General features: G+C 38.5%; 1 protein-coding gene across 4 annotated transcripts in view; it reads left to right on the forward strand.

Annotated features, from left to right (window-relative positions):
• The window catches only part of Arhgap15 (Rho GTPase activating protein 15), a 597,306-nt gene that overhangs the window by 114,163 nt on the left and 468,367 nt on the right, over positions 1-14,776 (forward strand). For all 4 annotated transcript variants that reach the window (XM_048426324.3, XM_085681198.2, XM_048426325.3 and 1 more), the window contains one exon: positions 13,508-13,597. In XM_048426324.3, coding sequence (XP_048282281.2) covers positions 13,508-13,597 — 90 coding nt within the window. The remainder of the gene's footprint in view (positions 1-13,507; positions 13,598-14,776) is intronic.

Genomic DNA, 14,776 nt, shown 5'->3' on the forward strand with positions numbered 1-14,776 from the left:
TGCTCACTCATAAGTAGTTTTTAAACATAAAGCAAAGAAAACCAGCTCACAAATCACAATCCCAAAGAACCTGACAACAATGGGCATCCTAAGTGAGGCATACATGGATCTAATCTACATGGGAAGTAGAAAAAGACAAAATCTCCTGAGGAAATTAGGAGCATGGGGACCTTGTTAGAGGGTTGAAGGGGAGGGGAAACACAGGGAGGGGAGCAGACAAAAATGTAGAGCTCAATAAAATCAATAAAAATATAGCTGCAGAAGAGATATCTCTCCTTCCAGAAAGATAAGAACTCATGTTCTGCTCAAAGACTAGGATAACAGTGTCTGGAGGAGGAAGGAAAGGAGGCTCTGAAAACTTTCTTTTTGGGCTAGATAAAGGTTGTTGCTAACAGTGACCAGGGAGTGGTGAGTGAAAGAATGTCAGGTAATCTCTAAGAATGTTTGTTGTACTTCTGGACTGAGCATCGACAGGGTATTGTCTGTGATGGAGATGGCTAGAATCTAGGGTAGGGAATCATTTACTTTCTTAAAATGCAACTTTCTGCAGTTTCAAAAGAAACTACATGGAACAATGTGGCCCTAGTTATGAACATTCAAAATTGGGGCTAGTGGTTTGGATTAGCAATAAAGTACTTATCTAGTATGCACCAGGCCCTGAGTTTGAACCCCAGCAGTGCAAAATCATGTTTTTTCTTAAAGTAATACTAACATTGTAACCCTCAGTTCTACAATATTGAATACATTTGCAGGGAAGATTTCCAGAACCAACATTGGAAAGGAGAACTTCCATCTTGTTCTCATGTCTGTACTAATGCCTCCTTGTGCATGTGTCAAGGGAAATTTTAGTGAGTACTGGCAGAGTTGTCATATGTTACTGGGAAACCTGGGGTTCCCTCTTGGGGTTCTTAGTCTTAGTGGTAATAGGATTTAAGAACAGATTCAAAGAAAGCCTGAAGATAATTTTATTATTCTTTCATAAAAAATCCACAGGGCAGACAAGTTGTAAATTTTTGAAGCTGCTTGAAAATGGAAAGGGGTAAGAGGAAGAGAGAAAGATAGAAAGTCAAACGATTTATAAGGGATGAAGGGCAGTCCTGTAACGGACAGTGATGGGGGAGCATCAGAGAAAGCTAAGGAAACCCAGAGTAAGTACCCCAGAAAGCATATTTAGATGACGTTAGCATCTTAAAGAATCTAGGGAAAGATAAGCACACTATCTTGGGAATAAGTATTCCTCCTACTTCTTTAACATTGTTTATGGTTGAGTTGTCATCCTTGAGAGTGGTCCCTAGCTTACATGGTGGACATGTTCAACTATATTAACTCTTAAAGGAAGAGATAATATTATCTCTACACGTGGAGATGGATTCAGACTTTACAGTAACATTCCCTGTTCTAAACCCGTAAGAGTATTATTGTTAATTATTATTATTAAAAATTATTATTGATAATTATTCAAGAGATAGTCTGAAACTGAGGAATTCATAGGATGTGGTTTTTTACCATGATGACCTAGAGATCTAAGTTTAAATCTGTTTACCAGTAGGGATTAGTACCTCAGTTGGAGCTTCTTATCTAACTAAAATTTGACCAGCTTCTTAAGACACCTGGTAACCACCATTCTACTCTCACTTCTGTGAGATACACTTCTTTAAAAAGTTTATGTCTAATTACAGAATCATTGTGAAATTTAATAAACTAACTTTTTGAAATGACCCATTCAGCTGTGTTCTTGAAAGCAACAACAATAGAAGTGTAAAAGGCCTCATTTAAATTGTTTGTTTTCTTTAATATTGTTTACTTTCAATATGAAATATGTGTTAAGCATTAATTAGATAAGTACCAGATCTAAGACTTTTTCACTGTAGTGTGAACTCAACAACAACATGAACTTATGGATATAAAATATGGGAGTGAGCAGAAAGATGAAAATAGTTTCAATTAAAATGCTATTCATGAATTATTATCTGTGCAAAATGAATACAGAGTAATTATATTTTTATAGAGAGAGTATTGAGTCACTTCATAGACTCCTGCTCAATAAGATCGCGAAGAATGAAAAGACAATAGTAGATCTAACAATCTAAAGCTGGCAAAGGCATATTAAGTCTCTGCTTAATATTTTAGTCTCATGAAACTGTTCTTGCGGTCAGGACAGTTGTTCCCACTGGGCTTCACTCTGACAATTGCAGAGACCACCATCATGTGGACCCATCATAGATTTATAACTAGAAAGAGGTGACAGTTGAAAATCTAGAGATGACAGGTAAAAATAGGAAAAAAGGAAGAAAAAAAAGGAAAGAGTATTTTCTATTGGATTATTAACTTAAGTTTTAGAAGAAAAAAAATCCAGTGATCAATATTCCTGCAAATGAAGCTGTGTTCTCTAGTTATCATTTTCTTAAGATTTGGCCATTAACCACAATAAATTCTATATCTTACATAATTTTTAATAGCTACAAAATCAATTAAATTGATAAGAAGCCTCTAAAATGGATAACAGTTTGCTATCCTTCAATAAACCTCACCTTAGGCTCTCCTAGAAAACTATTTTAATTATGAAGCTTGACTTTGTGTTTTATCACTGTAGTCAGCATAACACATGTTTCAGAGCCTGTGTTTCTCTAGAATAAAATGAACATTTTCCCCTACAGTACATTCTTTTAATAAGCACTGAGCAATAAATATATTTAGATTTAAAAAAGTCGCTTTTGAACCAGACGATGAAAGAGAAGTGGTATATCCTATAGGGTAAATGTACAAGTTAGACTACCTAGGTTACAAATATTAGGTTCACATTTTATTTGTTGTATAGCTTTGGTTATGTCAACTACGACATGATGTTAATAGGTGCACCTTACCTCATGGAACTGTCGGTGGCCAAACTGGTGCCTGACATGTGGTTAACAGAGTAGCTCTTACTTACATTCATTGTCTGTGGCATGTAAAAGGAACAACGGGACACTTCCCGCCTCCCACCTGGCTGGTTTTACCCGAAATAATTACACGGAAACTGTATTCTTTTAAACACTACCTGACCCATTATTTTCAGCCTCTTATTGGCTAACTCTCACATCTTGATTAACCCATATTTAGTAATCTGTGTAGCACCATGAGGTGGTGGCTTACCAGGAAGGATCCTAACCTGCGTCTCTCTCGGAGAGAAGAGTCATGGCGACTGCCTCACTGCCTTCTTCCTCCCAGCATTCTGTTCTGTCTACTCCACCCACCTAAGGGTTGGCCTATCAAAAAGGCCAAGGCAGTCTCTTTATTAACCAATGAAAGTAACAATAGACAGATGACCCTCCTCCATCAGTGTCTACTGCTAGGAAACAATGAAGCCTAATTGTTAAGAGTAGCAGCAGATGAAGGTAGATAATGACAGCCTGGACAAGATATTTAGGCTCTTGAAAGCCTTGAAAGGACTTCCGTTACTTTTCACATTCCATTGGTAAGAAGGAGTAACTGGCTACATTTTGATCCACTGGACACTGAATTAAAATGGAGTAACTCTAGACACGCAAATAAACAGAAGCAATGTTAGTAGACAACTAGCTATCTTTGCCACAGGAAAAACAATGTCAGTTATTGCAGCTCTCTTTGGATGTTTTTTTGTTTGTTTGTTTGTTTTGTTTTTTACAATAAATGAATAGCAGTGTGTTTTATTTGGAAGTATACATCCAGGACACAGATGAGTGAATAAAAAAGGAGGCAGAAAACATAGGAAGTATACAGTGGGTTCCTTGACATGCTGACTACCACTACATAGTCCAAGAAGGCAGGAAGCTCACTGGGCTGGTGCTCTGGGCAGAGAGACGCACTGAAGAACACAAGAAGAAATTCTAGGGTCAGAGGACACGGGGGAAGTACAAATAGCTTTCTCTTCTATTTCTTCTGAGTGTCCTGCTTCTCCCCTCACCCGGTTTAAATTCATCAATAAGAATATCTACATGCACTCCTCACGGTCCTGCCTTCCTTGTTCATGTTCTCCCTCCTTCTGCTCCTCATTTGGACCTTGGGGGCTCAGTCCAGTGCTCCAATGTGGGTCTCTGTCTCAATCTCCATCCATCGTCGGATGAAGGTTCTATGGTGGTATGCAAAATATTCATCAGTACGGTTATGGGCCAAGGCCAGTTCAGGTACCCTCTCCTCTTCTGTCCAGGGAACAATCTGGGGATCTCTCCTTGAACCTGGGAACCCTTCTAGAATCAAGTCTCTTGCAAACCCTAAAATGGCTCCCTTAGTTGAGATATATACTTCCCTGCTCCCATATCCATCCTTCCTCCCTCCCCCCATCCCAATCCCCCAAGTTCACCCACTGATACAAGGGGACTGATCTAATGAGAGCTCACCAAGGCCAGCTGTACTGAACGAGCACGTGATCAAACCAGATTCTCTGAATGTGGCTGGCACGGGGACTGTCTGAGAAGCCATTGATAATGGCACTGGGACTTGTTTCCTCTGCATTTACTGGCTTTCTGGGACCCTAGTCTGTTTGGATGCTCACCTTCCTAGACCTGGAGGGAGGGGGGAGGAACTTGAACGTCCCACAGGGCAGGAAACCCTGACTGCTCTTAGGGCTGGAGAGGGAGGAGGAGAGGGAGTGGGGAGAGTGGGAGGGTATTGGGAGGAGGGGCGGAAGTGGAAACTTTTATAAATTAATAAAAAAAAGAATATCTACATGCTTGTTCAATGTTGACCCTTAATGATTCCTCAGAAAGTGTGATTCCAATCCCTGTAGAAATGGAAATTTATCCATGCTGGAAGTAGAAGGAGCTAAGAACTAAGAAGGAACGTACATACACTTTGGTCATGTAGAAGGAAGAGCTGGAGTTCTAGGAAGGAATTCTGAGATGAGGGGCCATATAGCTCAAGTAGGGCAGATGACGTATAATGACAGTCACTGGGGTGGATGAAAATCTAAGAAACAAGTTTGGAAGAATTCCATTAGCTCTATAGGTAATATAAATGTGAGAATATAGCACAAGTAATCTATGGAGAAGATATCGGATTTATTCTAGAAAGATTTTGATTAAAAAATAAGTCCAAGAGAGATCTATTATTTATGTAAAAGGAGAAAACACTCTCTCCTCTAAACAGCAACAAAAGCACACATTTTAGCTCTATAACCACTAATGAAGGTTTACCTCTCTGAGAAGCCCATTGGATTTGTTCTATAACATACCGAGAAATTTCATTGTAGTAGCAATTTCAGTTATTATTAGTATCATTTATATTCATAAACAGAAAACCCACATGTTATAATCAGTCTCCACTTTTGCATTGACAGAGGCCATACTTTAGATATTAATAAGATCAGGTATCAATTTTGCACTCTTTCCGAAATCATTTTTCCCAGATGAGAATTGATAAGTGAGTTTTGTCCTCCTCCATGAACGATTTTCCAGAATCAAAGCAAGTTATGTGGTTAAACCTAATTCCTCTAAACCAATTTTGTGTTCTGTGTTTCAAAATGGTTAAAGACTATCTCAGTCTATATTCCAAAACAGCAATTAATCCAAAATAAAAAATGGTGGCTAATAACCGACTTCAGAAAGTCTGAGCTTTATCTTGTTTAAAAATACATCTAGGATTGAGGCAGAGAGGAGGCGTTGCCCAATGATTTGTTACACATGTGCCTAATGTCCATCATCGAAAACACCATAAAGCAAAAGACTGTCCACCCTGAGACACTTCCTAACACACACCAAAAACTATGCTCCCCAAATAGCTCATAAAACAGAAAACTAAACCGAAAGGCTTAATCTAAGACAAAGAAAAACGTACTATGTAGAGAATACTCTGTCAGTGATTATTGAGAAACCATGAAGACTGACTATGAGAATAATAAAAATATGAAGTGGCTAAGCACAGGATCAATTTTTAATGACTTCACATTGCTCCAACCAAGAGGCTTGCATGCTTTCCTGTCCAGAGGCAGTAACTCTTCAATAGAGCTATCATCATAGTTTTAAAAATCAGTCATTTCTATTTTAAATCTATCCCCGCAGAAGATATGGCAGCCTCAGTCCTAGATTTAAACCCATATATAGTCAATTTATAACCATTATAAATTGGTATAAATTTTAAAAAAAACTTTGTCCTTATAACAATGTACTCTTTCATCTTGGCTTCACGTAGTTCATTAGCTGTTTCTTGCTTGTGTTTCAATGCTGGAGAATCAGAAATATATTTTTTATTAACAGATTCTTATTTAATTTTAATTTCAGGCTTATTTAGATTTAATTTCAGGCTTCTTAAATAAAATGTTGATGTTTCTCTTCCAAATACATTCTGTGACTTTTCCTGAAGTGCTTATTATGATGTTTAACACTTAAATACGAAAGCTTTCCTTTCTGATACTCTTTATTGATCATCATTTTCCAGCCCGGGTCTCTTCTTAATTGGGGGAAAAACAGGTTAAAACTACTGTTTACACAATCCTCTGTCTCCTTACCTTAGTGTTCTTGTCATGAAGCATACATGTTTGATCCTTTAATATTACTCAAATAATCAGTTTTCTGTTATATTTCTAAACTCACCACATCACTAATCTTAATAGTTTTTGTTTGTTTACTTGTTTCTTTTCAACACGATAGAAAACTGAACAAACCAAGGAAGAAGGAAGCTCAGTGGAAAAATTGCCTCCATCAGACTGGGCTGTGAGCACGTCTGTGGAAGACCCAGGTCACGTGGGTTGGTAGCTCCTCGGGCAGGTGGGCCTGGGCTGTATAAGAAAGGTACTAAACAATCTGGGAGAAGCAAGCCAGTGTTTCTCTGTGGTCTCTGCCTCAGACCTTTCCTCTACGTTCCTGCCTCAGCTTCCCTGGATGGCGACGGACTGTAACTTTGGTCAGTGTTTTCTCAAAGCAACGGGAAGCAAACTAGACGTTCTACATGTTTTATTGTTTGCTCTGACTGTGCCAAATGATAGTCTCTACCGAGGTCCTACTTGTTTATTCTTTCATAAACGGCTTTTCTAATATTAACTCTTTATAATCAGTGGGTCACTAGATGGAATCTGGATTATTTCTATTAGAAATTTCCACCCAGTTCACGAATGATTTAAGTAGTTCCAATGTGGTGAAAACATGCTGCGTTTTGAAAGCTCCCATGGGTGTAGATAGCATGACTGGCATGTAAAGAAAAGGAAATCACACAGGTCTAGAAAGGGCTGACAATTAGGAAGATAAGCTTATATAACGTACTGAGGGGTTTGGACAGTATTCTAAAGAGATTAGAAAAACCAAAATGTCTGGGGAAATGAGTACAAGAGATTTGTTTTTGTTCTTGTTTTGTTTTGTTTTGGACTGGCCATAGAAGAAAAAGCTAGCAGAATTCAGGTCAAAGAAAACAAAAGAGTTCAAAGGACTATTGTCACGGGATGGAAAGAGCAAAGGTAATTTAGAAATCAGGAATTTTCTAAGCTTTTGGCTATCAGTGATGAAGGAGATGGTGGAAGAAGTCAAGAAAATTTCATGTAGACAGGTAAATAGGCAATTAAACAAGATTAGCAATAGAGAGACATAAGGGAGTCCAAAAAGAATGCTCTTAGAGTCCTACATCTTGTTTTAATACTAGTAGCCTAAAAATAGAGTTCTGGACCACTATTAGAAGCTGGAGGAGGGAAGGCAAAGGAACTAATTGAGGAGTCAACTTATTACAAATGATGAGGCAAGATTAAGTGCAAGACCGACATCTACAGTACAGTGCTGAATAAGAAAATGTGAGAGACGAGGAGAGTAAGCCAGGGATCATCTAGAAACTAACCATAGATGGTTTAGAAACTAGAGAGGAAGGAAAGTAAGGGAAACAAACAGGAAGTCATACAGGAAAAAAAACAGAACAGTAGGAGCAAATATGCCTCGACCACTGAGGCCAGGAGCATTTCTTGGAAGATGGCAGCAGTAGTAGACAGTTTAAGTCCTAATTCAAGGAGTAGAGACTAGGTGTCAGGTGACTGGTGCTGACCTTAATGGTTAAAACATTTTACACTAACCAGAAATGGGAGTAAAAGCCAGACTATGGGGGGTTAAGAGGTGCATGGTGTATGAGCAACAAGACACCATGAGTGCAGGTACCTGGGGATTCTGGAAATAATGGAATAATAATGAAGGTGGCTGAGCGTGAAGCTTTTGAGTTGACATTGTGAAACAGCACTTCTCCATTGTCTCTCAAGACCAAAGTGGTCAAGGATAAATTCTATTAGAGTGAGTAAAGAGAGAAAGCAGGGTTTGAATTCTCGGGATGGAGTCAGAAATTAGGGAAGACTCACCTAGGGTAGATTTGCCTCTTGCTCTGAGGTCAGGCAGGCCATAGGCTGTCATCGGTATCCTGCACGACACCTGTATTCAGGAACTTCTGACTCTCGGGTCAAGGAATGAGGCTTTGGGTAGGTAGAAACAGACCACAGAGCCAGAACTGGATTTCTGTGGATAGACAAGGAGTAAGAAAAGGTTAACTTTTACAAGGAGCAAGTAGAAAATAGGAATTAGGTTCCCTGCTTTGGAGCAGTGAAGTCAGAGGAAGAAAGACTAAGAAGGGGATGGTTGTATACTGTACTGTCAAGGGCGTGCTGAATGCAGTTGGATAAACCAAGTTCATAGTTCAGCTTAGACACTTGTTAAATGTGTGGCCTCCTGTGAGGTACTTGGTCCCTTGCTGCTTGAAGTGACTTTTTTTCCCATGCATGTTGAAGTGACTGACACTAGCTTCACAATGATATTGTAAAGAATAGAATACAAAAGAATTTAGTGAAAACTTTCATCTGTTTTCTGTAATGAAGGAACTTAGGAGCCTTGCACGTGAGCTCTACAATCTTTGGGCAGCAAGAATCAGCCATGTCATAGAGCAGAGCTGGGAAGGATAAACACTTTGTCATTAGTTACCTGTCTCAATAATAAAAAAAACAATAACTAGGTACAGAAAAATATTGCTAAGCAGAGTCAACAGTCCAATGAGAAAGGCAAGCATCATCTGGGATGCTGCTATCCTGAGGAGCCCACAAGATTATATTCCCAGAAGACTTCTAAACAGACAGACAATGAACAGAGGACTAGTGGGAAACAGGGTGGGTGATCGGGTGGTTGAAGTGACTGTTGAATCAGGAACACTGGCTTATGCACAGAAAGACATAAACCAGAAAGGTCTTCGAAGAGGGGTAGGCTATCCCAAGACTATTTCAAGAATACCAGAAGGAGTATCGGGAGCAGGAAGGAATTGCACAGAACTCAGAGCCACTTCTCTAGATGGGAAGCACAGTGAAGTCATGAATTGGGGAAGAGATGGAAGAGTAAGAACATGAGGAGTTGGGACAGCAAGGGGACATGATCACCAAAGGCATGTTGGCCTGAGGAGCAAAGGGCGGTGAGTGGGAGTGACTGAAGTTTGGATTGGGATAATCATGAACAAGAAGCCACAGCCATAGGGTTTGGCGGGCAATGTGGATGGTATTTAGAGACTGGCATAGCTAAACAATGTAAAGAATGTAAAAGCCTGCATTGCTCTTACCAATTGAGGTCCTCAATTTCAACATCATAGAATGACTACAAATAATTAGGCAGTCTTTAAGGGCTCCTAATATGGAAATTTCTGTCTCTGCCTCTGCCCCCTCCCCCCGTGTGTGTGTCTGTGTGTGTGTCCATATGCATGGGGTGTGTATGTGTGTGTATGATGTGTTACTGGAGATTGAACCCAGTGCCTTGTGTATGGTATTGACCTAGTGATTCAATTCAAAAGCTCAGCCCCAGCTATAAAATTCTTAAAGGAACAGTAAACACTTTGCTTAACTCTGGAGTTTCTGGATGGAGCATAGCTCACATTTTTGATACTGAAGCTGCACAATGTTCTGGCTATGACAAACAAAGCTGCTATGAACATAGTTGAGCACATGTCCTTGTGGCACAATTGAGCATCCTTTGGGTATATACCCAAAAATGGTATTTTTGGGTCTTGAAGAAGGTTGACCAAAATGCCCCTCGACCAAAGAACAGATAAGGAAAATGTGGTACGTTTACACAATGGAGTACTATACAGCAGAAAAAATAACAACACCTTGAATTTTGCAGGCAAATGGATGGAGCTAGAAAACATCATTTTGAGTGAGGTAATACAGACCCAGAAAGACAATTTTCACATGTACTCACTCATAAGTGGTTTTTAACGATAAAACAAAGAAAACCAGCCCACAAATCACAATCTTAGAGAACCTAGAAAACAATGAGGACCCTAAAAGAAACATACATAGATCTAATCTATGTGGGAAGTAGAAAAAGACAAGATCTCCTGAGTAAATTGGAAGCTTGGGGACCTTGGTAGAGGGTTGAAGGGGAGGGGAGAGGCAGTGAGGGGAGCAGAGAAAAATGTAGAACTCAATAAAATTGAATAAAAAAGAATAATTTCATGAAATTCATACTTAGTTTCAATGAATCCATTAAATTATTGTAATTACTTTCCCAAATCACAAGTGAGTGCTTAGCTCTTAAACATTTTAGAAATCTTAATTTATGTAAAACAAAATTTTAAGACACTCAAGACTTCCTTCCAAAGCAGAAAAGTTAGTGGAATGTTGATATTTTTCTTCATTCAGAATTCAGTAAATATTCCCTGTACAGCAAGTGTGTGCCAGGCACTGTTCCATACATTGGGGAAAACAGTGAAGGAAATGGAAAACAAGCCCCACGTTTCAGAAGCGCAGCTCCAAGGGAGAAACACAGATAGTCAGTATATACAAAGAACACGTGGTACTTTCAGGTGGAGTGAGGTCAAGTAAGAATTAAGATAGAGGTCTCTAGGGGTGCTGGGAAGCAGCTGCTTTCCATAGGGTTCAAAAACCTGCTGCTGACAAGGTGCCTACAGCAGGGAGCTGATGCAGAAGAACCACCTGGATGAAGATCTGGATGGAGGTAGAGTAGGTCGAATAAATAAAGATGATGAAGGGATGAAGGGTCTCCAACAAGATTAACTTAGCAGAAGGGATGTAGACAAGATCAACGCCTGTCCTGCAGTCTAATGAGCAAGTCACAGCTTTCCCTACCTTTGGCTGTGTTTTGTCATAGGAATTCCAGTTTCATTGGCTCCATACTGGTTAAGAACAGATTTTGAGAGCTGTGGGTACATCTCTGTAGTAAAGTGCTTGCCTATTCATGGGCAAAGCTTCGTGTTTGATTTCCAGCACGGCACGAAGAAGATAGTGACTCTGGTTGCATTTGAATTCTGACCTTTAGGGCCAGGGAGATGGCTCAGCTGCTAAGAGCATTCGCTGATCTTCCAAAGGACCAGAGTTCAACTCCCCCATAAGGTGATTCAGAAGCATCTATAACCTTAGTTCTGAAGGATCTGCTGCTCTCTTTTGTCACAGGAATGCAAGTGGGGCATAGGCATACATGCAGGCAAAAAAAAAATCAAACATCAGAAATAGTGAAATAATTTAAAATAAATAAGTTGATCCACACCCCTTTAAGCTGTTTGCCTTGGTAAACTTCTGCTCACCAGAATCATTCTGACATATCTTACAACCTATAGCACAGTAGTAATAATAATAATTGCCTCATACTTTTATAAGAATTAAAAGATAGCCTAGTCATTGGGAGATGCTAGTTAAGGAAATGTTTGATATATACAAAGTACTTCTTATATAATGTAATTCTACAGCCACCTCTCCCTCCCACCCCATTGCATTATATGGGGCAAATAAAACCCTTTAGTTTTATTTCCTTAATGATTATTGTTGGTTCTGAGTATGATATAATTTAACCAACTCTCCAGGAAGCAACTTGTTGGTTTTTCTTCATGAACTCTACAGTAGTGACAGCCTGCGTGTCGATGCCTAGGGAACCTGAGAAACTCACTGATTGCAGTAGCTTTAAGGGTCATGGCTGATTTTAAAGGGTTTCCCATGAAGCTTCTACTGAATGGAAGTGAAAGGCACGCTGTGAACGGCTATCCAACCAGGTGAAATTGTTCCTGCAGATAACTTTGCTCATGTGTGTGCACGCACACACACACACACACACACACACACTTCTTTAGTTGCTGAAAGGTAAACATATCCTATTTTACCACAGGTTAAAAAAAAGGACAAAGAAAATCTTCTACGAACTCCTGTTAGATTTTTTTTTTAATCCAATAAAATTAGACAGAGGGGTTATAAGGCAGCAATTATGGACAGAAAATAGCTCTCAACGTTTTTACATTCTTAATTTCAATATTTGACTTAAAGTTTATGAAAGTTGCCTAAAACATTTCTATACTAAATCTTCAGGATGTTCTGCAGGAAAAAAAAGAGGAAATATTGAATTTCTTTGTAAAGAAACCTAGAGTAGCCAAAAACACATGAAAATTGTTGCAAAACATCTCTGTACAGGACCTCTTTGGAAAACAGTAAAGAATGTCCAAAAATAAGCTTTGTGTAACAGCTGAAGTTGTGTGAATTTAAACTTATGTAGATGATATTCACTGCGTCAAATGAAATTATTAGGCAACTATAGTTAACATTCATATTAGCTGGTTATTAAGAATTTCTGAAATAAAATTAGTTTTATTTATCATGTAATTCATGTAAAAATTTTCCAATACTATGATTTATTTATTAAATAAATGAGCTTTATTACATAAAACTTACACACGTACTCCTAAACTTTTAAGTGTGGATCTTCTTTCCTTCCTTCCTTCTTTCCTTCCTTCCTTCCTTCCTTCCTTCCTTCCTTCCTTCCTTCCTTCCTTCCTTCTTTCCTTCTTTTCTTCTTTCCTTTCTTCCACCCTCCCTCCCTCTCTCTTTCTCTCACTGTTCAGACCAGACAAGCCTTTGATTCACAGAGATTAGCCTGCTTCTGCCTTGTGAGTGCTGGGGTTAAAGATATGTGCCACATGTCCAACTAAAATGTGACTTTGTAAAAGGCACATTGGTGACACTTAATGCTACTTTCTGAATTTGTTAACATACAAAATACAAACATTAGAAGAGAGTTTGAGATTAAGCTGAATCTGTTTGCTCTAATTTCAAGATGATGTAGCTAGGTTCTAAGTAACTTTGCTGAGGCCGCAAAACTACACTAGACCTGGGAAAGGTCTAGTTACATTGTGATTTTTTCCTTTACTTTTTGGTCTAACGAGTGTATGACTTAATTTTTGTTCCTGTCCATCTCTGACTAGATGATATAATACGATAGCAATATTATACAGAACAGACAAGCAGATCTTCAAGCTTCTCTTTCTTTAACATTATGTCAAATCATTGTTCTTTAACATTATGTCAAAAGTATTGATCCTTTTTATTATGTGTAACTAATGAAATGTATTTAAAACTGTGCTTTTAATATTAGAGTATTCAAATTATAAAACCCAAAATAAGAGTCCCTCAGATTAGGTCTCCTCTGGGAAGCACAAAAGAGAGGCGTCATGGCATATGTATGTACAACCTCTAACTCAGTAAACTTGTTTTTTTTTCTGACAAGCTTCTTCAGTGTCCTGTGATCTTTATTCTTATTTTCATTTTTGTTTACAGAAAGCCAGGCACAAAGCAGAATGTGTGGATTTGTGTGGTGCACATATAGAATGGGCCAAGGAAAAGTCAAGCAGGAAGAGTGTCTTTCAGGTAGGAATGCCACATGTACTCAATTTATTCTTCTTTCCTCTAAACCGGAGCTCTCTTGGGTAATCAGAACGAGATTACCTTCCTATGATGTTTCCCTGTGCATGAGCTACTTGTCTGTAGGTCATTATGAAAGACTGATTCTGACTCCTCTTCCTTGTGGAACCGTGGGTTTATTTTGTGTTTTCCCCTGATGCCTGGCTACTATCTAGACACAAAATAGATGCTCTGTGCCGGTTATTATACAGCAACGTCATTGAACTTTGCAATGTATTCGATAGCTGTTTGGGGCACCAACCTAGAATGTTTTGCTTAAATAGATGTGACGTGGCACTTTCAAACGTACACAAATTAAGATTCCCTAATTATAAGCTATTCTCATTCATCGCCGTCCCTGCCTTCCAGTCATTAAGAACATTTACCAGCGGAAGTGAGGAGCTGGAGAGAACAGAGCAGCCTGCTGGGGAAGGCGAGGACATGCGAAAGGGAGGAGGGAGAGTAATCAGAATGCTTTCTATACATGGACGAAGTTGTCAAAGCACAAATTTAATTAACAATAAATTTTAAATCAGATCTTTTTATATTGAATATTTTCACTTTGGGAAGAAAATTGTTATGATCGATTAAAAATCAGAATCATATTCCACTGAGTGTAAAATAAACCACAAAATCCTTGAATGAATAGAAACCATAAACTTTGGTGTTTCACTTGTGAAGTTACTTCAGATTATAATTACTTCAGATTATAAATTTGATATGTTTTTCCATCTTAAGTTATATACAACATTTACATTTTCGATTTTGTTATATTTCAGAATGATTCCCATTTAGGAGTGAAGGGAGTGGATTAATACTTATTTATTAATATTAAATATTTTCTGAAGTAATTCTACTTTTTAACTAAAAGTAAGCTATTATGTAATAAAATACATGGATAAAATCAGTATACGGAGCTTGCAGTATCGTACGTGGTGGCCTTTCCTGCTTCTACTCATATGAGGGGAAATAGTCACTTCCAGTATATCCAATATGTGTAACTTCCTCCCGGAACTTATTCAGATATAGTAAAATAATTCAGACCTATTCAGATTTAAAAAGAAGAAAAGCTATGCGTGTCCTAGAATAAATTGTCTTTCCGTTTCTAGTTTTGCTGTACTTAAATATAGAGAGGTTTTTAACCAA

The sequence above is a fragment of the Myodes glareolus genome, chromosome 21, assembly GCF_982192425.1.
Source record: "Myodes glareolus chromosome 21, mMyoGla1.1, whole genome shotgun sequence".
NCBI lineage: Eukaryota > Metazoa > Chordata > Mammalia > Rodentia > Cricetidae > Myodes > Myodes glareolus.